General features: G+C 42.5%; 1 protein-coding gene across 8 annotated transcripts in view; it reads right to left on the reverse strand.

Annotated features, from left to right (window-relative positions):
* The window catches only part of CCDC120 (coiled-coil domain containing 120), a 48,075-nt gene extending 23,216 nt beyond the window's left edge, over positions 1-24,859 (reverse strand). Inside the window, exons 1-3 of one of the 8 annotated variants that reach the window (XM_058169850.1) lie at positions 16,272-16,374; positions 15,823-15,931; positions 10,304-10,387 (exon numbers count right to left, since the gene is read on the reverse strand). Coding sequence is in view for 2 of the 8 variants with exons in the window: in XM_058169841.1 (XP_058025824.1) it covers positions 15,823-16,033 (211 nt within the window). In the remaining 6 variants the exon portion in view is untranslated. The other 7 variants (XM_058169849.1, XM_058169847.1, XM_058169841.1 and 4 more) reach the window with 7 other exon arrangements.
* Between the last annotated feature and the right edge of the window lie 771 nt (positions 24,860-25,630).

Below are 25,630 nucleotides of genomic sequence, written 5' to 3' on the forward strand. Positions count from 1 at the left end.
ATATATAGAAATATTACATATTGTGCGGTCTCTGGTTTTTCCTCTAACCACATTTTAGTCTTGCATGTTGTCCAAACCAGCCCCTCTAGATACTTTAGATCAGTTTTAGTATTCAGTTGTGTGAATACAAAGTATTGAGTAAACCATGGGCGAATAGATGATGCAGAAACGGGACATATGCAGTCAGCTTTCAAAAAATGGCTTGATCTTGAATGTGTTTAAAACTGATAAAATGTTTTGTTAGAAACTAGCAATTAGTGGTGTGAATGTACTCACAGATCTAATAATTTAGAAATCCCACACAAAATGGAATTTAGTCTTCTAATCTGAGTTTGGTGTAAAGATTCATTCCTCAGTTTTAGATTACATATAGTATACCAACCACTTCTTAGTCAACAGGACTTCCTGCAATATTTTATAACATATTGTTATTCTAGAGCATAACTCTCAGCAGCCTCAAACAGGATTGTCAAATTTTAAGGCCAATGGGAGGTGAAGGTATGTGGAGGCCACAGAGGTGGGAAAGATACGAGTGGTTTGGGTCAGGTAAATTCCTAATGACTAAGTCACTTAACACTCTTCTGGGTTAGCCCTAGGAGAACAAATATGAGAGCCACCAGTCAGGTAGTCCTGGACTTACAACTATCTTAGGACCAGCCATTCAGCAATCATTTGAAGTTACAATAGACCCCCTATGCTACTTACTGTATGACCCATTTTTTTAAGCTACAATACTGCTCACTTGTGGTCATGTGACTGCATTGTGGTGCTCAGCAACCAACCTGCCTTTACTGCTATTTCTGGTATCCTGTGGTAATTTGACTGTGATTTATGAGAGTTTTGCCAGAAAGCAGCATTTATTTGCAGTTTCTGGCAAAAACTGCCCCACAGCAAAACAAGAGGTGGCTTAAACACAACAAAAAATGTTGTAAAATCAGGTCTAGTCACTGTGGTGATCAGTTTTATGACCAACATCCCTTATATCTTTAACTGCCAGGGTCAATTCTTGTCCTAACTCAAAAAGCATTGTAGATGCCTCTTCTAGAGAAAATGCTAGGCTTGAAATGAGAGTAGGGGAAGATGAGTGAAGTGTTAAAATGTGAAATGATCCAAAGGAACGATGGCAAGAAAAGAAGGTTGGGTGCAGACTAGAAGCAAAACTGTCAGGGCCGTCAGTCATCATATACTGAATTGCAGTGAGAAGGCAAATGTTTGTCTACACAGCCTCTTCCTCTGTATGTTATCCCATCTTCTCTCATCTGCTTATAGCTCAAATACATCCTGTCTTAATTATTGCCTTCATCACTAAACTACCAAATTAATTCCTCCTCCTCTTTTCCTCACCCTTGTTGCTTACAATGGAGCTTCCAGGATGACTAAGGACTTAACAAAACTGTGCAATAAAAACCAGCCAGGGGCAAAACTTCCGAAGGAGAGGTGCTGCTACTGTGCTACTCGGCAGAAAGAATGGGATGAGCAGACACAAATGAACAAATTGTTTGTGGCTTTTATGAAATTCATTTCCTGGAATGTGCTTCTTTCCCCTTCGCCTTCAAAATAATGCCTCCTTGGAGTGGTTCTTGATATGATGCGCTGGGGAGAGGTTAAATAGAAAACATCTGTGATTCTTGCTGCATTGCACATTTCACATACCAATACATTTCCTGGGTTGTAGCAGGGTAGCACCAGAATCCATGTACTCCCACAGGATACTCCTTTGGAGGAGGAGTATGTATTGTCCAGCCTGGCTTTGAGGTCATTGACAACAAAGAAGGCCACAAGATGGGCAGGTTGGTTAAACTTGATCTCCAGAAATGGGAGCGTGAGATCCTTCACTTGCATGGCTGCAACACAGCACTCTGGTTAGGAAGAAAGTTATCCAATGCATCAAACCCAGCTTTTGAATCACCGAAAACTCTTTTTCATCCTGTGTTGCAAAAGAGATTCTTCTCGTATTTTAATTATGCTAAAAGGAGGGAGAAGATGCATGCTCCTGCTAGATCGGTGGAAAGGCAAATAAATAAACAGAAAAGCTCCAAATCAGTAAAAACAGCAACTATACCTCAGCATGCCTACCAATTAAAGATTGAAAGAAATGGAAGACAGGAGATAAGCGGTCCTTTTGCCCCACCCACAAATCTGCCCACTTGAAGAGACTCCCTCTCTAGTGTACCTGGGGTGTTTGCTTGGTGAATTATTATTATGGCAGGAAATGAAATATTTGTTCTGCTCCTGTCATGGAGCTTATGCTGAATCTTTCAGGTCCCTCAGCCAACAAATTTCAATTATTCTACAAAAGCAATTCTAGATTTGTTTCTAGGAGAAGAAATGGTTTCAATTTACAATGAAGCTTGTTCTTTGGCATTGCTTCTTGGGGGTCAGTGCTGTGTCTGGTGCAGAAGATCATGAGTTATTCCTGGGCTGCGTCCATCTTTTTCTGGGCTCAGACCTGAGGGAGGGGCACGTTCTAAAAATGGTTAAGACAAGGATAAAAAAGATTCCTAATGGAATGCAAATGTGATGCAAACTAATTACATGCAATTAATTATTCCTCATTAATTATTTCTAATCTCTGTCACATTAAGAATTAAGATACAGCAGTTAGACTATCAGATCTGGGCTTTCGAATATCAGGCTGTTTTCTGTTGTCTCTTTGCTGCCATCTAATGAGTGCCTGGAATTTAGGATGCTCTAAACACAGTGATTTTTGGAGGGGCTTCAGGGATCCCATTTCCAGGTAGCCAGAATACAAATTATAATTCTTGGATTTAAGTAAATGCATTTGAAATAGAGAAGTGAATAATCTTATTTGGAATACGTGATTCACGGCTTCTGATCTACCAGTATAGATGAGGCACTGTTTTCTTTACAGCTGCAGCTTGTCTGCAGAAGAAAGTAACTCTACAATATACAGAATTCCTACCTACCCGGACATACAGTACTTACCAAGCGCAGTTTCTAGAAAAGGAAGGCAGGCTCAGATGTTGGAAAATGGGAGCAGCACTTGCAGCACAGTGCCCCCTAGTGATTAATGTACTTCTTGCAGGAAGAAAACCCAACTGAAACATTGAGTGCTTATAAAACCAAGCCGCTCTTCACCTGCAATGTTGCCATGTCTAACAAATCACATCCTGGCAGTCCCTAGCATGGCCATAAAACAGCAAACCTGCATGCTTGCTAACCTTTCACACAAGCAGTCTGCTGCTAGCAGCACTAGTCAAGTGTTCCTGTGTGGATCTGCTGACATTCCTCCTTCTTAATTCCTCTCTTCCTCATCCTCCTCCAATTTTCCCGTTGCCTCTTCCACATCCAATCCACGTCCAAACGTCAGATATAAACTCCTTTGGGACGGAAACTACATTTCTGTTTCCGAAAACTCAACAGTACATAATGCCACTCTATGACTGTGTAAAAGCATCAAAGTTATTTACAATCAAGGTGTCCAACCCATCTACAGTTCCTTTATTCAAAATGTTTGTTGCAACAAAGTGATAGGTCCACCTACTACCTACTCCACCTACTAATACACTGGGGGGGGGAGGGGCTGGGGTTGGGACAAGGAACCCTGTCATATTTTGTAACTTGAATCCTGAGTTATAATTCAGAATAAATAAAGGCTATTTTCCACAACATTACTCTTTTTTTTTTTTGCCCATGCATATCACCACAATACACCTTAGGAACATGGTGTGCATGATATACTGTTCTTAGAAATCCTGCCTGATGCAAGATCAGAAATAGTGGGTTTCCATGTCACATTTGGCCATGCTTGCTTTGCCTAGTCATAAGCTGAGTGTATTATATGAACTTAGCCACCACGGGTCTGTAAAACAGGGTTTGTGATATGGTGGGTTGCACAAATCCACCCTACTGTGCTTTATTCAGTAAATCATGATGAAAGAAACCATGGATTAGCCCCAGGTGTAAATCAAAGTAAAGAAACCCCAGCTTAGCATCAAATCAATATATTTCAATCTTTGTAAGTCAAATCAATATGTTCAATCTCTGACTTTAAAACACTAGTTCAACGTGGAGTCACAGCCACAGTGGCTGCAAGCAGATGAACCAACAAAAATGCCTGCCAGTTGGAAGACGTAGCGCTTTGCAGCTATTGTCAAGGGGAAGACAGCGAAGACTGGCTGCTTAATCATCCCAACCATACAGGCCACATAGCACAGAAATTAAAAATTCATGCACAATCATTCTGGGTGTGGGTTACAAAAAAGATTAAAGTTTGGTAGATTGAATTCAGAAGCCTTTATACCAGTCTTGCCCAACTGGCATTCTGCAGATGGGTTAGAACTACGAGTACCACAGAGATCCTAGTATAAAATGTACCAGGACAGCCTTATACATTTGCGAAAGAGTAGTCTATTTGACATCCGAAGGGTCTGAGCAAAAAAATTGGAAGCACTCCTATTTCTGGTAACATTTATCCAGGGTGCTCTATTTGGAGGTATAACCACATTGTGATCTCAGATGCACTTTATTGCTGCCCATTACAATTGTGGTTTTTGAAAGGGAACAATGACAAGCAAAAAGAAAGCAAAGTGATAGCTCAAATTTGCAAGGAGCCTATGTGAATACCACACACAGGCATTATCAGGGACAGAAAATAAAGACATGAATAAGTTAATAATAGATTTGGAATTTCACCCTTTTGCTTGGCAGATTTGAAAAGAGATGGTGGAGACTGTTATCATACTGTTCACTATTGCTGGGCCCTATATTCAAAGCACAGATATAATCATAGCATGTCCTGTAATTGTCCAACACCATAACCTGTTGCCTTGAGTTTCATTAAACTCCAAAGGCCACTTTTGTGACTGAGATGGACTGAAATTTGCAAACTTCCAAGCGGCACACAATTCTCACAGCACAATTCTAAGAGCTCTGAGTAAATCATAAGGATATGCTGTTTGGTCTTCAGCACCCGCTGATTTAAAAAAAAACCACTATATTGATATAGAATTCTGTGTCTGACACGGAATCCCAGAGAATCTCAATGCAGAAGCCGCACTAATGTCAGACGAATGATAAGTTATTGTTTATGAATTCTAGATATTGATTGATGTAACAAATTGATTGTTTTAAAGAGTGATTTTGATATAAGTACCCAGAAAGCAGAAGATACTGGATTAGAGTGTTTAGGAGACGAATGAGAAAGTCACATCTGAAACTCTTTCAACTCTAGAACAAAAAGAAAATAAAAAGCTGGAGAAGAATTGATGTGAAATTAATCTTTCCTGGCTAAGTTTCTGTATACAATACTGCAGTGCAGTGCCTGGGGTTTCCTGCTACAGGAAACTTGCTTCGTCGTCTGCAGGCAAAGAAACAAAGCTGCTTCGAATCCTCCCATACAACCTTCTTCCTTCATGGTCAATAATGGAGTGGGCCTCTTTTTGCCACTTGCTCCCTTGTTCTCCTCTGACTTGAGAGTTGGTGCAGCAGCAGCCGCAGTTGAGAGAGCACAGTTATAAATAGCAATCTCCTGCAAGCAGAGGTGGCCACTGGGAGTATAAACAAGTTTCAGAAGCAGCCATTTCTCCCCTTTGAAGAATGCATTCCTCTGTCTATTGCATAGTACATAAAGTGGCCTTCTCTTGTGTCAGAATGGAGGTGTTAAGGATTGCCCTCCAAAACATCTGGAGAGACATTAAGCTGGGAGAGCTGAAACAGATCAAGGGTACATCACCTTTTCAGGTCCTGGATACCATCACATGATGGCCTGAGCATCTCCTCCCAATACTTCAACACTTTTGAAATCAAAAGTAGCCATCATCTCAGGAGATCTACCAGATTCCCGGAGAGCTCATACAAGAATGTCCAGATCACGTAGACGTCATGCATGAATGCTGAATTTCACAGGCTTTGTAGTTATGTGAAATGGTAGCCATTTTTATTCAGGGGAGGGCCGGGAGTTTGAATGCCCTTTTGGGATTCAATGGGGTCTCTGACACCCAAAGCAGTCGAGATGCCAGTTGTTGTGTTTCGTCCGCTTTCCCCGCAGCCGGGCCCGTCTTATCTGCTTCCGAACGCTGAGGAATGCCCTAACATGCCTCCCGGCCCCAGCCCTGGCTCCATGCCCAGACAGGCTAAGGAAGAAGAAGCGCCTCCAGCCCCCACCCTGGCTCCATGCCCAGGCAAACAGAGCAACTAGACCCCTCTCCCTCCCCCACAGCATGTGAGCCTGAGGAAGGTCAATTACCAACAGCTGCAGACTGGAGTGACCCTCGCTTCAGGAGAATTGATAGGCGGCGTCAACAGAAGGAAGGGAGGGGCAGGCCTGGATAAGCGCTGAATCATGGAGCCACACCCCATGGCCTATATAAAGGATCTGCTTTCTGGCATTTTTTGAGTCAGGCAAAGTCTACCTTATATTGCTGAAGTCACTTTCAGGTCTCCTGCCTGCCTTGAGAACTTTGCTAGGACTTTGGCAGAGCTGCAGAGGCACGCCTGATTCGGATTTCCCCGACCCAGCTGTCAGCGGAGGAGTGGGACACGACACCAGTTGCTAAGTCATATTGCTGGATCTGATAAGGGAGATCCAACTACAAATGCCTTAATCATAAATTTCACCAGTGACAGCGAAGCAGTGAGTCTCTCTCTCTCTAGAGAAAGAAAGATCATCAATGCTACCTTGATCTCACGGAAGAGACAAAAACAAAACAAAACAAAACACAATATTACAAATCCCTCTAGTCTAGAATCATTTTGTCTAGCAGAGGAATAATAATACTATCAACTTTGTCTACCCATCTCAGAAACAGCTGCAGCTTAACAATGCTTCCATACATTCGCTACTTCATAATTTCAGACATATGGTCGCAGCACACTTACACATCCTGGGTACAAAGATAAGCATTGTCTAAAGTAAAAGACAAGGAGCTTGCAGGTCACCAGTGCAAGACAACTATACTACAGCTGCTGAGTCAGTAGCTATTAAGAGGGAGCAAAAGGCAATGTGGTTTCAGGATCTCTTCCTCATAAGCCAGGAAATTTTCTGCCAAGGGCTAAAACCCCACAGGGAGTACTTCGTATGGAGTGGACTGATGCAATAAGTCCAAGTAATGGGGACAAATATTCTGTTTTCATTGCGATACACTCCTCTTTTTCTTTTTCCACTTTTTAAAAAGATCCTCTTGTTTTGTAAGAAGCAGGTGACAGGGAAGGAATAGATACACTAAAAACACATCTACATTCATTACCTGCAAAGAATGTTCAAAATAGAAACAGGGCCTAAAGCAGGGGTGTCAAACTCAATTTCATTGAGGGCCGGATCACAGTTGTGTTTGACCTTGGGGGGCCAGATGGCATGGCCAGGGGTGTGTGACCAGTTCAATGTCATTCATCAAGGATCTGTTTTTAGCCGCGATGGCCTCCTGCAGACCTCTGCCAGCAAAAACTGAGCACGAGGCTTGCTCGGCCTCTGTTTTCGGCTACAATGGCCTCCTGCAGCCCTCTGTGAAAATGAAGATCCAGAGGGCTGCAGGAGGCTGTCGTGGCCGAAAACGGAGCCCGGGAGATCCACGTGTGGCCCTCCCAAGCTCCGTCTTTACTGGCAGAGGCACCATAAGCCAGTGCTTCACTGTTTCCAGGGTGACCTAGATCTAAGCACCCCACAGGCCGGATCCATCCCATACGCCTTGAGTTTGACACCCCTGGCCTAAAGCTTCGGTATACTTACCCCACCTATAGAGCTGCACATTCTGGATCGTGATCTTTCAAACTGAACCCAAGCTAATGTCCAATTACTTCATCTGATGCCTACCACCCTAAAGTCTATAATACAAGTGGCCCTTGGGTTACAACCATTCATTCAGCGACTGTTCAAACTTACAATAACTGTTGAATGAGTGGAACTTATGACTGGTCCTTGAAGATCCAGCATGTCTCTCCCCCACCCCCTGTAATACATGCTTGCAGTTTGGACACTTGGCAAGCCAGCTCACAATTCCGATGGTTTCAGTATCCCGCAGTCACATGATCTCTATTTGTGACCTTCCCTGCCGGCTTTCCATAAGCAAAATCCATGGAGAAGCTGGCAGGGAAGTTTGCTCCTGCTGCTTTTTTCCCCTGAGGAATCCTACAACAGCATTAGGGATTCCAGGGATATTGTACTCCATAAGACTCACCCACATTCTGTACAGGTAGTCAGTCCTCGATGTACGACCACAATTGAGCCCAACATTTCCGTTGCTAAGTGAAGCGTTTGTTGAGTGACGTTTGCCCGTTGTTTATGACCTTTTTTGCCACAGTTGTTAAGTGAATCACTGCAGTTCTTATGTTAGTAACACGGTGGATCTAGCTTCCCCATTTGACTTTGCTTGTCAGGAGGTCGCAAAAGGTGATCACATGACCCAGAGACACTGCAACCATCATAAATATGAGTCAGCTGGCAAGCCTCCAAATTTTGACCACGTGTCCATGGCAGTGGTGGGTTGCCCCCGGTTCTGTCCGGTTCTTGCGAACCGGTAGTAAAACCGGGGGAGGCTCCGCCCACCCACCCGGATGTCATCATAATCAATCTGCGCATGCACAGAAGCTTCTGTGATCCCATTGTGAACTGGTAGTAAAGGTAAGTAGAATCCACCCCTGGACCACGGGGACACTGCGATGGTTGTAAGTGTAAAAAACAGTCATAAGTCACTGTTTTCAGTGCTGTTGCAACTTAGAACGGTCACTAAATGAACTGTTGTAAGTAGAGGACTACCTGGACTATCTGTAGTGCCCAGCAGCTACCCGCCACCTTGTCTACTTGCACTCTGTAACATATATCTGCCCACAGGACCACCCACTCAGTCGCAGTCCCGACTGGCTCACCCACAGCCCCTGCAGGGTCACCTGTAGGCATTGCAGACCTGCCTGAGCTCCATAGCACCCACCCACAGTAAAAAAAAAACCATCAAGTAGGAAGCTTTGCTAATTAAGGCTCTGCATTTTATCCATATTCAAAGACATAGATGCCCTTCACACAAAAAAAGGGATTAGCTACACAGAAGAGTGTTAAATTTATATTTACTGACACAAAATAGTTTGTTGTGAAAGCGGCTGCCTGCGAAGGTTTCTGGATTGGGGCTAAAAGGCATACTCCTTCCCTTATTTGGGTATCCTTATGATTTATATTGATATAAATCATCAATTGTGTTGTAAATGTTGTACCTTGATGAACGTATCTTTTCTTTTATGTACACTGAGAGCATATGCACCAAGACAAATTCCTTGTGTGTCCAATCACACTTGGCCAATAAATAAAATTCTATTCTATTCTATTCTATTCTAGACCAGGTTGCCCTGATAGAAAAGACACTTCTATACAGAAGAGGTAACTATGGATATAGTTGATCCTTCTAACCTTATTTCATTACATTTTATTTTATTTTAAAGTCACTGTATTCTTTTTATAAAAAACTTCTCAGCAAGTTTTTAAAAAAGAGACTTAATTTGGTGAACATAGCTAATTTAATACTTCCCACACAAGGCAGACTATGGCCCAGCTATACTTCGACATTTGTACCATTCTGAGTCCCCTAATTCTCTCATAAAATAATATTTTCAAAAATGCCTACGAGAGGGAAAAGCATATATCATGGCAGCAATTGTGGGGAAAAAGCATTCTAGGGAAATTGCATGCGAAAATACATTATCAGACAAGATTGCACACAGAAAGCCATACGTTAGAAGAATTAATGTTTAAATTTGAGCAGTGTATTCACTGAGAATGAAACTCAGTGCAGAAGCAGGATCAAACAAATATAAGGGGTGAGAAATGAATGAACCCAAAACTGATCATTTTCCCTATCCTGAATAACAGACCTGGTGGTATACCATTACAAGCAGTCCTCAACTTACAATAATTCATTTAGTGACCATTCAAAGTTATGACACTAAAAATTGTAACCTCTGACCATTTTTCAGTTAGGATCATTGCAGCATCCCCAAGATTGTGTGATCAAAATTCAGATGCTGACAACTGACTCATATTTATGATGGCTGCAGTATTCTGTGGTCCTGTGATCACCTTTTGCAACCTTCTGACAAGCAACGTCAATGGGGAAGCAAGAGTCACTTAACAACCATGTTACTAGCTTAACACTACCACTTAACCTCTATGGCAAGATAGATTGTAAAACGAAGCAAAACTCACTTAACAAATGGTTCACTCAGCAACAGAAAATTGGGGTTCAATTGTGATTGTAAGTTGAGGACTACCCGTATTGATAAGTCTCTAACTGCACACTGATTTGTATGCAATAATGTGAGATTACTAGTAAAAATTTGCTGTTCAAAGCAAAATACATACCAAAGAAATGTCTGTGCTTTGGCAAATTTCTTGCAGTTGGACGATGCTCTTAGCTGTTTCCAGGAGCCACGGGATGCCTCATTTCTGGCCCTCAGAAAATAAGTGAATTAATGATAACAAGAATGGAAAGGAGTAGGAATGTTTTAGGAGGTTTAAAAGAGCAAAATGATTGCCTTGAGCCTCTTATATTCTTCCCAGAAGTAGAAAAATGGGCTTTTTCAAGATATTCAATGAAGCTTGTATAATTTAACTTGAAAACGGCCCCATTTTTCAAGGGGTTGTTTTGAAGAATGAAGCAAGTCCCTTAAGTCCTGCTAGACATGTACAGGTAGTCTTCAACTTATAACAGTTCATTTAGTGACTGTTCAAAATTACAATAGCACTGTAAAAAGTGAGCTATGCCCATTTTTCACACTTATGATCATTGCAGCATCCCCATGATCGCACAATCAAAATTCAGATGCTTGGCAACTGATTCTTAATTATGACGTTACGTGTCTTGTAACGTCAACCTTTGGTGATCTGCTGACAAGCAAAGTCAATGGAGGAAGCCAGATTCACTTAAAGGTAAAGGTAAAAGTAAAGGTTCCCCTCGCACATATGTGCTAATCGTTGCCGACTCTAGGGGGCCGTGCTCATCTCCGTTTCAAAGCCGAAGAGCCAGTGCTGTCCGAAGATGTCTCCGGGGTCATGTGGCCAGCATGACTGAACACCAAAGGCGCACGGAACGCTGTTACCTTCCCACCAAGGTGGTCCCTCTTTTTCTGCTTGCATTTAAGTGCTTTCGAACTGCTAGGTTGGCAGAAGCTGGGACAAGTAATGGGAGCTAACCCCGTTACGTGGCACTAGGGATTCGAACCGCTGAACTGCTGACCTTTCGACTGACAAGCTCAACGTCTTAGCCACTGAGCCACCGCGCCCCTTCAACAACAGTATTACTAACTTACAGTAACTATAACGATTCACTTAACAAATGTGGCCAGAAAAATAGTAAAGTGGAACAAAACTCAGTTAACAAATGTTTTGCTTAGTATCAGAAATGTTGGGTTGTAAGTTGAGGACTAATTGTATACAAATTCAATTTTGTCCCTCACCCAGTCCATATTTTCCCAATGATGAGTCCAAAATGTTGATCACTCTACTCCCAAAGCACTTAATTACTGTAATAAACTTGGTAGGACCCAAGGAAAGTAAAATACTTGTGATATTTTAAAAGAAATCAACATTAACCCTACTAGATGGGAGGGAAAAAACCTTGCCAAATCAGCCACCATTTTAACACAATCACTGGTTTACTTTTCTGGTACACTTCTATCATAAAAAACACCATATAAGATACACTCTGTGTAAAAAATAAAGAAACCCCCCCCCATCCACCCTCGTGGAAGTTATGTAAACCATTAGACATGAGGGCAGGGCTTAATGTAACATCTATATCACTTAAGAGAAGGTGGGCTACATTAACTAATATAACAATAAACCAGAAATCAAGTTGTCTCAGCCAATCTCATTGTACACGCGTTGTGCTTTGACAATAAAGGCTGAATTGAATTGACGTATGCAGAGATATAGATTTCCACCTCCCTCCCACTCCAGCTATATTTTTCATCCAACAATTTTGGTGACATGTCAGTTCTTCTCTTTCCCAACCTCTTTGCGATGCCCAGCCATGGTTTAATTATTTGCAACTATGCAGGAGAGTAAGGAGTAGTGCCAAAAAAAAAGAGAGAGACTATCTCTCCCCACAGTTGTAGGTCTGAGGATTTTTTTCAGGAGAACATTTGGGCTATTAGATTTCTGCTCTATCTGTTACTGGAGGGGAGAACAGATTAAGCGGTTGAAAGCTTCTCCATCTCCTAGTCCTGGGCCTGCTTCCCATTCATTCCCCTCTCTCCATGGAAGGTGGGGATTAGGAAATTGGCAAGAGAAAGAAGAGCACCTGACCCTTCTGGGATAATTTGCCTTGGGCCCTCCCAGGAGCTGAACTGAGCTGGGCTAAGCTCCCTGCTGACAGAGTTGGAGGGCTTAACTCTTGAAATCCTTTCTCACAGCAAAGCAAAAGTCCAGCTTCTAATCTACTCAACAGCCAGGTCTCCTTTCTCTTTCAAGAGCTCCAGGATTCCTGGCTCTCAGCCCCATCCAACCCTCTTGTAACTCAGGAGACTTTGGAAAGGGAAAAGAAGGGAAGGGTGGATAAAAGAATGTGGATCTGGAGTCTGGAAAGCTCTACTTTGCACAAAAGAATACAACGGGTCACACAATACTGTCACAGAGCTCAGCTTGTGAAAAACCGAGAGAATGTCAGATCCTAAGACAGTGATGGTGAACCTATGGCACGCGTGCCATAGGTGGCATGCGGAGCCATATTGGTGGGCACGTGAGCTCAGCTCCAGCCAGCTGATTTTCAGGCCTTCTGGGCCCACCAGAAGGCAAGAAACACGCTGTTTCCGGCCTCCGGAGGGCCTCCGAGGGGGGTGGGGATGGCCGTTTTCACTCTCCCCAGGCTTCTAGAAAGACTCTGGAGCCTGGGGATAGTGAAAAACGGGCCTACTGGGCCCACCGTGCCATCACATGCCAAAAGCGTGGGGAGCGTGGGGTGGTTGTGCAGGCAGGTGCGGGGGCGTGCGCATAGAATTATGGGTATGGGCACATAACCCCCCAGCACTCCCCCCACTTTTGGCAAAAAGGTTAGCCATTACTGTCCTAAGACATACTTCTCCTCTTGCTCTTTTTGGTACATTTTTAAAATTCCCTGTTAATAATACTTTCAGCCAATAAGTTCAAGGTGCCAGATGACAGGTTGACTGCAGCATCTTTTGATTTGGACTCTATCCCAAACCTACAGCACTCTCCCCAAAGCATATAAATATCAAATAGTCACTAAACTGTTGCAAAGTATTTCCTCCTTCCCTGACTTCTTTAGAGGAACAGAGCAGTCCTGTAAGGAATTGGCTATCGTGGCAAAAACAGGTCACCTGATTTTTTTTCAATTTGGAACTCCTGTTTGGAAGTCCCTTCCAGTGGGACAGTTAATAATTTTATGAAGGAAATCATAGAAAGATTATATCAATCTATAGACCTTATAAATTCTCTCCCCCACTCCACATTTTTTAATACAGTGGTGTGTGTCTTGCTTCCAAGACATCTGCTGAGGCCTCACGTATTATACGGAGCAGAATCTATATTTCTACTGAAAGTCTTACACTGACAACCTCACTGCTTCCAATCCCCTTTTGGACCTTGGGAGAACCTGTTTTGGGTTGCAGATGCTTCTCAGCTGAGGACTCAAATTATGCTGCGATATATTGGTCCTCCTGCAAACGCTCAAAATTCTTGGTTAGATTTGATGTAATAGAGTGGAGCAATTGCTCTGATGTTTCCTTCCCAATTCTCACAGCTTCTTCTAGTTAAGCCACTTGGGGGGTACAAGGAAGAGTGGGGAGGATACACCAAACTAGGTCAGTCTAGAAAGAATTTATTCCTTGTTTGCCTGCACTGGGCCAGCTATTGCTTTGCGATTAGAAAGAGATCTCAGAAGTTTGAATTTCCAGCAGTGACAGCATTAATCCTGCTAGTCATCGAATTAACAGGAAGCAAAGACAAGGAATACTCCTTTTCAACCAGGCTTTTCACCCTTCTGATATGTAAGCTTTGGACCCACAGTGTCCCATTGTTTTGCCCCTGATCAGGCTGGAATGCCTCTCCTACCAGTTTCTGTTTTGTTTCACTCATTCAGTGTTTAATTGGTTCCTGTCTATCCTGTGATAGGAGATGGGTTTTGTCTTTCTGCATATGTGTATGTCACAAATTTGGCATCAGGGTCAGTAGCATTTCCTTTGGGACAGATGTTCAAGGGCCTTTTTAGCAAAATGAATAGAACAGTCTCCCAAACACAGCACATAGATCATTTATTTTGAAATAAAGTTAATACACCTGTAATAATCAAGAGAGCTTCCTCCTAAGATAATTTGAAGTAAAATAATATACACAATCGGCATCTTGCATAAGGCATTCAGAGTCACTGCCTCCAGTGAACAAACTGCGCTGCTCATTAAAGTTTGTTCCTAAAGAGATTTTCTCTCCCAAATAGCACCAAAAGACTTCCAGAAAGGTAGACATATCTCAGGTAAGGAGATGTGTGAACATTTATTGGTGGGATTTCCTTCCCCACTCAGTTGTTTCCAAGGGTGACAGTGAAAAGCTATTTATGGCATGCTTTTTCACTCAAGCTCTGAGTTCAAGATAACTTATGCCAGAGAGCTATTAGTCCAAACCAAGCCACAGCCACCACCACTTGGCTCTGGACTGGAGGAGGCAGGGAAAGAGGTTACCTACCGAATCTACTTAGAGCAGGGGTCTCCAACCTTGGCAACTTTAAGACCTGTGGACTTCAACTCCCAGAATTCCTCGGCCAGCAAAGCTTAAAGACTACAGGTCTTAAAGTTGCCAAGGTTGGAGACCCCTGACTTGAAGAAGCCTCATAGTCATCCAAAATGTCACCTGTCTCTCTAATGAAGTCTCTGCCCTCTGTTGATTCCAGGGGATAAATCCTCTGTTCTTTAGAGGTCCTTCCCTGTGGGAAAGCACAGCCAACTTGCCCTTATATTATATCCATTCAGAAGCTCACAAAAACTGTCTACACACAGGCCATTGTGAAATGTGATCCAGAGAAGTCTGCCAGTCTGCCGGTCTGCCCTGCAAAAGACTGGAATGGTGCTGGAGCACAATTTGAAAGGATTGGCCTGCAGAGGAAGGAAAAGTTAAATACTTTCCCCAGCTGAGTTTGTATCCTCTGCCCCTTTCCCACCCTCTGGAGATTCCCTTATGCATTAAAATAGGCCCACAATCTTGCTGTGGAACCCAAATGTGCCCAGCAAATTCCTGTCTTTCTTTGCCAAGGTCTCATCTGTAAAATGGGAACATCAGGAGCAAAAAAAAAAGGTACTTTACAGAAATACACCATGCATTACCTGCTTTAAAATGAAGGATAGGCTCTTAATAGAATAAAATAGAAATTTTTTTTTATTGGCAAAGTGTGATTGAACACACAAGGAATTTGTCTTGGTGCATATGCTCTCAGTATACATAAAAGAAAAGATACCTTCATCAAGTTACAACACTTAATGACAGTCATAGGGTACAAATTTAATCCAAGCCCTTTCCTGATCCCTGACCCTACCCTCGCCCCACCAACTCCTTCAAAGCTTGTCTCAAAGCTAGCAAATTCCCATGGAGGCCAAAGGTCCCCCAGCCCCAATCCTGCCCCCTTTGTGTAGTTTCAATCTCCTCCCCCTCTCTCCAGGCCCCAAGAGAGCATGGACGTAGGACCGACCCAAGGGCTTAAAATACACCACCTCCCACCCGGGGCTCAATGGACGATAAGTGGTTTTCGCTCCCCCCCACCCCTTGCAAACTTTTAAGGTGGGAAGGCTGGAAACTACAATAGGAGCCGACAGACACCCTCCCGCCGCCCAAGTCTCCCTGTTGTCTCTGCCCAAATCCTGGGCAGGATTCCTTACCATTTTGCTTCTCCCCACGACGGCGCCGATTTTTTAATTTTTTTGTGTGTGTGTGTCCCCCCTCTGGATACGCGAGTTGACTTTGATTTTTCTGCCATCCAAAGCTCGGCTGGGCAGGAGAAAAGAAGAGGTGTGTTTGTTTGTTTGTGTGTGTGTGTGTAGCAGCCGGCGGCCGGCCGAGGAGGCTCTTCACTCCCAGCACCGACCCCATCTCCCCTCGGGGAAGGGAGCTTTCTTCGACCTCATCTTGAGGGCGCTGGGTGGGTTCCGGCCGAGGAAAATCCACCCTTCCTCGGGGTTTCGATCAGGCGAACGAAACGAGGCGGGGGATCAGGGAGGAGAGCAGAGAAGGCGGCGGGAGGGAGGGCGGGAAGGAGGGAGGGTGTGTGTATGCGTGTGTGTGTTGTGTGTGTGTGTGTAAGGGGGGGGTGCGGTTATTGTTTGTTTACCTCCTCGCGCCCTGTCCCTGACGGCTCCTCATCCCCCTTGCCGCGGTGCCTGTCTGTCTGTCTGTGTTATGTCTCCCGCTTTCACGCACACACATCCGCCCAGAGGCCGGCTGTAGCCGTGTAGCGTGGCTGTCGGCTGCACACCTCCAGCGTATGGTGTGGTGTCTCGGTGTGTGTGTGTGAGAGAGAGAGAGCGCGCGCGTTATTCTCCCCGACGTCTGCCTTAACCCTTCGGCGGCTGGAAGGAGATCCGCATACAGCCGTGCTGTACCGGGTGTGCTTGGCGGACGGGGCTGGTGGCGGGGGGGAGGCGGGGGGCTTCCCTTCCTTCAAAGGAAGCGATGGCGCGAGGGAAAGAAGAGCGGAGGGTCGAGACTCAGCGAGGGTGGGTGGGGGAGCTCCCCTTCTCGGAAAGCTTAACACGCCCTCCTCTTTCGTCTTTTATCTCCCGCGAGTGCGGGTGGGAAGGAAGAGGGCAGGCGGGGATTTGTTACCCGAGGCGGAGGAGAAAAAAAGGGGCATGCATGCTGTATATGCTCAGAGGCGCTCTCTTCTTTTCAGTTTTGACAACCTGGGAATTGCCGTCGTTTGGGTGGTGTTGTTTTTTTTTTTAAAGGGACACAAGCCAACCGTTATTAAACATTGGCAGAAATCTGCAAATATTTTAGCTGGAAAGTCTGGGGTGCTTTCGTCAAAACAGTTTCCCTCCGTCTTGCAAAGCCCGATTTATTCACGATAGTGCCGTCCTGGTCCCCAGCCCTAAATTTAAAGCTTTTTTTTCTCCCTCCCCACCAGTCTTTTATCTTCCCGAATACGATTTTTCCTCCTTAAGCCAAGAGAGTCCTGCCACAAAGAGAAGATGAGGAGAGGTCAGGTGATCCATTGGGTGTGACCAGAATTGTATCTTGGGTAGCCAGGAAAGTGTGGTCAACCTGGTTATAGGCCAGTCTGGCCTAAAGGTATTGCCAACCAACTCTTTATGACCTTTTTGGTTAGCAAGAAGCTGTGATCACAAGAAGGAGGGGAAAACCCAGGGCAACCTCGTCTCTGACAGTGAGGGAAGGAGACTCCCTTCACTGTGTATCTTATTCATGGCTTTGAGATATGATGTGCCTTTGACATTTCTTTCACTGGATGGACAAGCCATTGGTCCTTCCGTTCACACAGATGTGCGCTAAGCCAAAGTGGGATTCATTTATCTCACCTTGATTGGTAAGTGAATGTTAACGATTATTATTAGATATTATCTATCTAATCAACTCTAGGCAGCAAACATACTGTATCGAAAACACTTTCTATTTTCCCTACGACAACCACCCTGTGAGGTGGGTTGAAAGAGACAGACTGGCCCAAAACTACCCAGCCAAACTAGGACTCAGTCTCCTTTGCCATTACACAAAACTGGCTCTCAGTTATGGTATGTTATGTATGAATCAGGTCATGATGGCTGATTTAGCACATCATAGCTTAAAAATCCTGGCTTTTGTTCCGTATGAGAGCAGCATCTGACATTTCTCTTTCTGCAGAAGAGGGTTATAGTTTGTAGTTCTGCAAGTCTAGGAATCCAGTCATTCTCCAGGAATGTTGCATGTGAGTCAAGCCATCATTCTCATTTATTTTGGAACAATATTTTAAGGGAGTCCAGTACTTATGGTTTATTAATCCGGATTTCAGGTTTCGTGTGTGGTGTTAATTCAATCCAGCATGTCTGAACTGATTGATTCCCCATGGGTTTTTAAGAAGTTTAACAAGTTCTAGCTGTGACCATGTAGATCAGGGGTCTCCAATCTTGGCAACTTTAAATCTTGCGGACTTCAGCTCCCAGAGTTCCTCAGACAACTCTGGGAGTTGAAGTCCACAAATAAACAGCCATTGCTGTCTAGTCCAATTAAGAGTAGAATAATGGGGAACAAAAAAGCACTTTTCCAATATTTGAGGGTCTATTACAGGGAACAAGGGTAGAAAGGTAGGGAAATGGGTAGAAGCTTTAGGAGGGAAATTTTTACTCAAAATGAGGAATTTTCTGACTGAGAATGATGGTGTCAAGCAATGGAACCACCTCTCTCCTGAAGTCCTGGGATTCAGTCACTGGAGGTTTTCAAGCAAAGATTGGATAGCCATTGGAGATGACAAATAGGCAGGACTAGATGAGCAGATCTCCCCTCCAACCGTGTAATTCTATTATCTTGTGAAAATGGAGTAATTGTCATATATGGATAAGCCAAAAGCAAACTGCATCCAAAAACGGGATCGGTACATATGCCTATATGAGTCAGTACACAGACTCCTAAAAACGTGTGGCACAAGGATGTTTTAATAAAAACACATGCACACAGTAGATAGCTCCAGTAACCAGCTGAAATGTTTTAGTTTATAATCTGACAAATGACTGACATATCAGACATAATGCCCCCAAGGTATCATTGATTACATAGTGTCCCCAAGGCATCATTACAAGTGGCATAAATGTGCTCTGTAAGATTTTTCCAAGAAGGTATCTTCTCTGTTGGCTATAAATGATGTGAGTTGTAACTCAGCATATCCGGAGGGTCTGTAGTTGGGTGGGTGTGCTGTATAAAACATCATAGGTAGCTGACTATGCTCAGTACAATCATGGATTGAGACAGTTTTCATGTGCATTCTTATTTTAACACATTTGGTTCAATATATAGGTACACAAATAAATTTGCAATCCAGCTAGGCACACACAAATAGACAAGAATAGTATAATTGTCAGGCAATTAATCTCCAATGTATAAGGAAAAGTTCCAAGGAAGAGTTTAGTAAATTATTCGCACAATCAATAAATAAAAGAATGAATAAAATAATATGAATAAAAGAGACACAGGCAAAAGCAAAACACAGTTAAGTTGTAACCGTAGGTAATAGCCTTCCCTACCTTGGTGCCCTTCAGATATGTTGGACTTTGACTCCCATAATTCCCATCCAGTATTGTCAAGTTGTGCCCCAAAATGTCTGAAGAAGCGTTCCAGATTTTTTTTTAGGTTGGGAAAAGCTATTCTATATCTTTGTGATATATGTGTATATGGTTTAAAAAAAGGGTTATTGATGAATTTTCACCATTTTAATTTTCTGGAAAAAATGTTCCCAGAAAACTTAGAACTCCCACTTTCTCTAAACGTATAACAACCAATGCTATTTTTTGAAAATAGTAACCGATCTTTGGCAGGCCAGCAACCACACTGGTATCATGGTTTGTTTACTGTAATGTTTCCTCTGTTAATTTCAGTTCTACTTTCTCCCATGTAAGAGAGGATTACAACAGAATCTCCCCAGTGTTTGCTGGATAACTGAAAGTGTTTACAGAAGGGATCTGCTGGATAATGGGCAGACTAAACATATTTTAAATAAAATAAATACGGATGCAAATGAGTAAGTTGGAATTATATTGAAGAAGCTAGTTTACGAGACCATGTTATTTGCGGGACTGACTATCTCAAATCATTTTTGCCCATCCAATAAGATCTGACAAGGTCAGAGCGCTCCAGATCCCATCTTTTAAGCAATGTCATCTTGCAGGAGTCAGGAGACACGACTTCTCTGTCATTTTGCCTGCCTACAAAAAATCATTCCCCTCAAGATCTAAGCAGCTTCAATCCTGCCTGCCTTTCTGAAGGTCTCAAAGGCATGGCTTTGGGCCAGGGGAATTTCGGTTTCCATCGGATATTATTTTTTTGATTGCTGAATGACCTCGGCAGAATGTGTTCTAATAAAATATATATTTTCATGATGGTTTACTTTTAGCTGTTTGTTTAATTGTACACCTATGCAGCTCATGGAGCAGAAGGGTAATGTGCTGCTTTAGAAGCACACATAATTGCCTGTACCACTGTATTTTGTACCAGCTTAAGCTTCCAGATACTGTTCAAGGACAGCCCCAGGTACAACACATCAGTTATCCAATTGGGAGGTGACTATGGCTATGAGTAACTGTGACACACACACACCCAATTCAGGAATGGTGTAACTAGCACATAATATGAAGCTGCGCAAAATCCTTCTCAATGGCGATCACCTCTTGCTCTTCAAGCGGGAGTCGGGAGTCCAGGAGGAACTACCAAGCCATCTCAAATCCTATTCCTAGAGAAGGCAGATTGAAATCTCTCAAGAGCGTAAGTCTAGGGAACTCCACCACCAAACCAAAAAACAGTCTCATGTTACTCAGGCAAGCAGGTTGCTGTGCAGTAGGGAGGCTGGTACACTAGCAACATTCCCAACTAATCCTTAGAGCCCAACTTCATAAACAGGGCCTCACATCCGGTGACCTGTGGGGCAGCACACCTAAAAGCCATAAAGCTTTAACCTTAACCCCTGTCCCAGAGTTTTGGCTGATGACATATCTGGAATCCAACTGGGTATATCTTTAAAGGACCACCCTCCTTTCTGGGCCCAGCCAGGTCTCAGTAATACATGCCAGGTTGGTACGTTCATTGATGATTAGATAGCAGATGAGGGGAGCTTATTACAAAGCAGCAGCTGGAAACTATTTGATCTGGAATTGACTGACTCTTCTTTAACCCACTGTACTCCCAGTAACTATTTCCAGTATGGGAGTTGAGAGCTAGAGGCAATAGTATTTTCACATTATCAGAAAGTAATCAACTATTTTAGTGGCTTTTTCTTAGTACCAATATAGATTCTTATTGAGCTGAGCCCTAAAGTCTAGAAAGGCTATGCTCAGAATTCAGAAAATTCTGCTGAGCTCTTGCCTACAAGCCCAAGATCCAGGACATAATTCAGAGGAATCTATCCTTTCTGTCAATTTTTTCTCAATGTCAAACTTTCACAGCTATCCAGTCAATCACTTCATTAGAAATACCAATGCTTTAGTATTCCAATTTTTGTTGTGATAGAAATATACCTACACTTCATTTTGTTGTGTAAGTTGGAAATTTCCTTCCTTCTCTTATTCACTTTTCCATCACATTGTCCATTTATATCTATTTGAGCCACACACACCCCAAAAAACCCCAAAACTGTGCTACCTTTGTTTTTCATTGCTCACTCTGAGTTCACAAAGCATAGTGGTTGACATTTTATTTGTTGTCTCAATATTAAAGGGTTTTCATTTTTATTTATTATTGTATTTAATCATATATTAATTTCATCTTATTAATTTTGTAATGAGCTCCACCAGACCTCTTTTACTTTAGCTAACTGCTGTTATTTGCAAATGACAAAATGTTCAATTGCAAATTCATTTCCTACAATAGCCTCCTGTTCATTATAAAGGATCCTCAGAAGAATTACCAGGTGTTCTGATATGCTTATTGTACATAAAAGGTAAAAGTAAAAGTTCCCCTCCCACATATGTGCTAGTCGTTCCAGACTCTAGGGGGTGGTGCTCATCTCCATTTAAAAACCGAAGAGCCAGCACTGTCTGAAGATGTCTCCGTGGTCATGTAGCCGGCATGACCAAAGGCGCACGGAACACTGTTACCTTCCCTCCAAAGATGGTTCCTATTTTTCTACTTGTATTTTTTACATGCTTTCAAACTGCTAGGTTGGCAGAAGCTGGGACAAGCAATGGGAGCTCATTCCATTGTGCGGCACTAGGGATTCGAACCGCTGAACTGCTGACCTTTTTATCAACAAGCTCAGAATCTTAGCCACTGAGCCACTGTGTCCCCTGGAAGCCAGAACAGAATATTCTCACTGAGAATATTCTCACTGAGCCACTTATTGTACATATGTGCTATCAAATTGGTATTAACTCTCAGCAACTACATAGGACAATCTGTCTCCAATTTGCCCCTTCATGTTTATAAAGATAGATTCATTGCCACCATAATTAAACCCTATCACTGCTGATGATTGTCCTTTCCTTTCACCTTTCCCAACATTACGGGCTTCTCATAGTGTTTTTGTAGCTATCCATGGTATTCTCAAGAGTCTATTCCAACACCAAAGTTCAGAGATGACAACAGTTTTTCTATCATCTTCTTCTTCAAAGTCCAACTTTCATTTCATTTCCACAGACTTTCTTTTCTCCGCAGGGAAAGCCACAGCTTGCAAGTGAGGTCTTTGTAGATAAAGGCACATAACGACATCTCAAAAAAAAATTTTTTCCAGGCCTTCATATTAACCCTACCAAGTGCCAGTTGGAAAAATATTTCTTGACTGCTAGTTCCTTTACTGTTGATAATTGATTCTAAAAGGTAGAAGCTACCCATCCTTTCAGTACCTTTAGTATAGTTCTAAGGCTGGTTGCTATATCTGTTGTCATTAGTTTGGCTCATATTAAATCTTACTCCCTTAATTTTCATTGTGCTTTTTTGACTTCCATTGCTAGAGTTACAAGATTTTGGCTATCAGGGTAATGTCATCAGCATAGCAAAGTTATTGATATTTCTTTCTCCAGTTTTAAAACTATGGTCCTCATCTTCCAATGCGATCTCCTTAAAGTATAATTAGCATACAATAGCCTTGACTCAGTCCTTTGTCCACCTGGAGTCAGTCCATTTCTATATGTGCTGTTTGTACTGTGCTTCCTGTCCTCTATACATCATGTTTCATAAGAGGGCAATGAAATGTTCTGAGGTTCTTGTTTTGCTAAGGACATCCCAGTTTGATCATGGTTGATTCAAAGGCCTTTCTATAATTAATGAAGCACATATTGACTTCTTTTTGGTATTACTTATTTTTCTCAATTATACAACATGCATCAGCAGCAACGTCTCTTGCTCCTTGGCCTTTTCAAAATTCAGCTTGAACATCTGGCATCTCCCTTTAAGTGTGGGCTTCTAATCTTATTGGATAATCCTAAACATCATTTTCCTAGCATGTGAAATGAATAGCTTGCACACTTCGTTAAAGTCCCTTTTATTTGGTATTGGTATGTAGGCTCTCTCTCTATATATACATATGCCTTGATTCTTTTTCTGTTTTTCTAAAATCAAGTCAGACATTGCTTGTGAGAGGAATTAGCATAGTGGCTTGATAATTTGTAAATGCTTTTCCATCTTCTTTCTTCACCATACATACACATATCTTTTCCATTCTCCAGCCACAAAGTCTTGCTCCATTGTTGTTAATTTCAGGTTGTCTGCATTTTAATTTTCTCTTCTTATGCAAGTTTAAAAAGTTCAATAGGTAATTTCATCTATGCTTTCTACTTGCATATTTGACAAATGGTCTATTCTTGAATGTTACATTTCCTTTCTAATGGAGTTAATCTTTGAATAAATTTCCTGTAAATGTTTCTGTTACTCTGTAAAATTGTTTATAAAAGGTGTTGTCTTTCATCTTATTTGTCTCTTTTGCTTCCAGTAGCCTTTTTTGTGATTACACTTGAGAATTCTGCCTTAACAGTAAATTTTTCTATGATTTCTCTGGTTATCTTTTTTAAAAATCTATTTTTTTCTTGTTTATTCTCTCCATTTGTTGGCATTCCTGATTACTTGCACAATGTTGGAAACCTGCATTTAGTCATTATACATTTTTCTTCTTGTTTGGTTATCATAACAGTTTGTTCTAACAGCAATTAGGATTTTTTCCACTTTGAAATTTTGGGAATATTTTTTCAACTTCAATTTTTACAACATCTCTTATCTCTTCCTCTAGCTCTTTAGTTTCTGTTCCATACAGACTAAGCATAGCAGATTATTTGACATCAATAGTTTATGATTTGTTCCACACACTTTCATCCAAAAGTGTCGCCATTTATTGTTTGGTTTCTATTAGGAGTTGATCTGATTACAGTGTTATGCATCTGGTGATGTATAGGCTGGGTTATGTTGTCTGAAGCAGGTATTGGTAATAACGATTGCAAAACTGGAATAATTTAGCCTACTTTATTGTATTTATTCAGTCGTAACCTTCTACAAATCTAGCTCCCTCCATTTCTCCAATTTTTTGCATTCTAGCCCATCTACAGGCTTACCTGTTGGGCAAACCCATTCAGTGTTATTATATTATTCTTTAGTGGGCCAAGTAAACAAGACATTAACATATGTAACAGGAGAACAGATTATACTCTTTTAACAATTCTCCTTGATGTGACCGAGAAAGCAAGTGTTCCAAGGTTAATTTTACAACTGAATGAAGAAATTTGAAGTCGGCTTTTCTATCCCAGTAATATCTATGCATTGGGGATGCAAAATGAGAATATAGTAGCATAGGATTAGATCTCAGAAACTAAGCAGGATTAGTCCAAGTTAATATTTGGCAGGAAAAGGTCAAAGCAGGAAGAGAGGAGAGGAGAGGAGAAGATCCCGTAAGGCAGGGACAAACCATTTCTGTATGCTGTCAAGAAAACTGTATGGATAGATCCATGTAAATCACCAGCAGGAATCAAGCTTTGTTCAAAGGAAGTTTTACCTTTCAGGATCAGATGACTGAAGGGAGGGAACTCTGGAAAGGATTCTAATAACACTGATATGGCATTTACAGCAATCTTTCACAACTCGATGCCTTCCAAAAAAAAAAATAATACTGAGACCCTAGGGTGCGTTGGGTGGGAATTCTAGGTAGTGTAGTCCCAAGGCATCCAGAAGGCTTCAAGCTGGAAAAAGGCTAGACCGATTCCAGCCTTCTAGCCCTTTAGTACCTCCGAAACACCCGCAGACGGCAGATGTTCCTTCCCCTGGGAAGCCGCTCCTTCCAGCCTGCAGGGAGGGTAGCAGACCCAGCCCAAGATTCCCGGAACAGCAGCGGCTGATCTCGGGAGCGCTGCCTTCTGCCTGCCCGCGACTGCCTGTGTTGCCAAGCGGGCCCTTATTGCGAATCACCAATCGGTGAGCTGCAATCAAAGCTCCGATATCTGCAACGCGTCCCGTCTTCTTTTTCTTGCTTGGCGGGGACAGAGGCTGCTGGAGAGAGTGGGCGTTTGCAGAGCAGCTTCAGTGCGATAGCGGCCCCTGCTGAGCCACCTGGGAACTGCAGATGCATTTACACGCTTTCGAAGAGCAGAGGAAGAGAGGAACTGTCAGTATGTAAGCTTCCACCTCATAACTGATGAAGCTTCTTGGATGAGAAGAGAAACGTTTTGTTCTTGTTCCTTAGGGGCGGGAAAATCACAGTCCAATTGCCCTTTGAAGAAGCACGTCTGAGACAATGATGACTTGGATGCCTGAGAATCTCCACAGACATACAGCAGAGGAATATATTCGATCAAGATTCAGAGGGGCAATAACGGTAGACGGTGGCACACTGGGAAAGTGGGGAAGAGGGACAGATAGCCCATTTGCTTTCCTTTTCATGTTTTTATATCGTTATGTTATGGCTATCATATATAATTTTCTTCTTGGCCATCCTTATTATTATTTATTCATTTGTCAAACATGTACAAGATAGCAGGTATAAATATAAACATGGATATGAACAAAAGAAATGAATAC

This window comes from Ahaetulla prasina, chromosome 2 (assembly GCF_028640845.1).
Source record: "Ahaetulla prasina isolate Xishuangbanna chromosome 2, ASM2864084v1, whole genome shotgun sequence".
Lineage (NCBI taxonomy): Eukaryota > Metazoa > Chordata > Lepidosauria > Squamata > Colubridae > Ahaetulla > Ahaetulla prasina.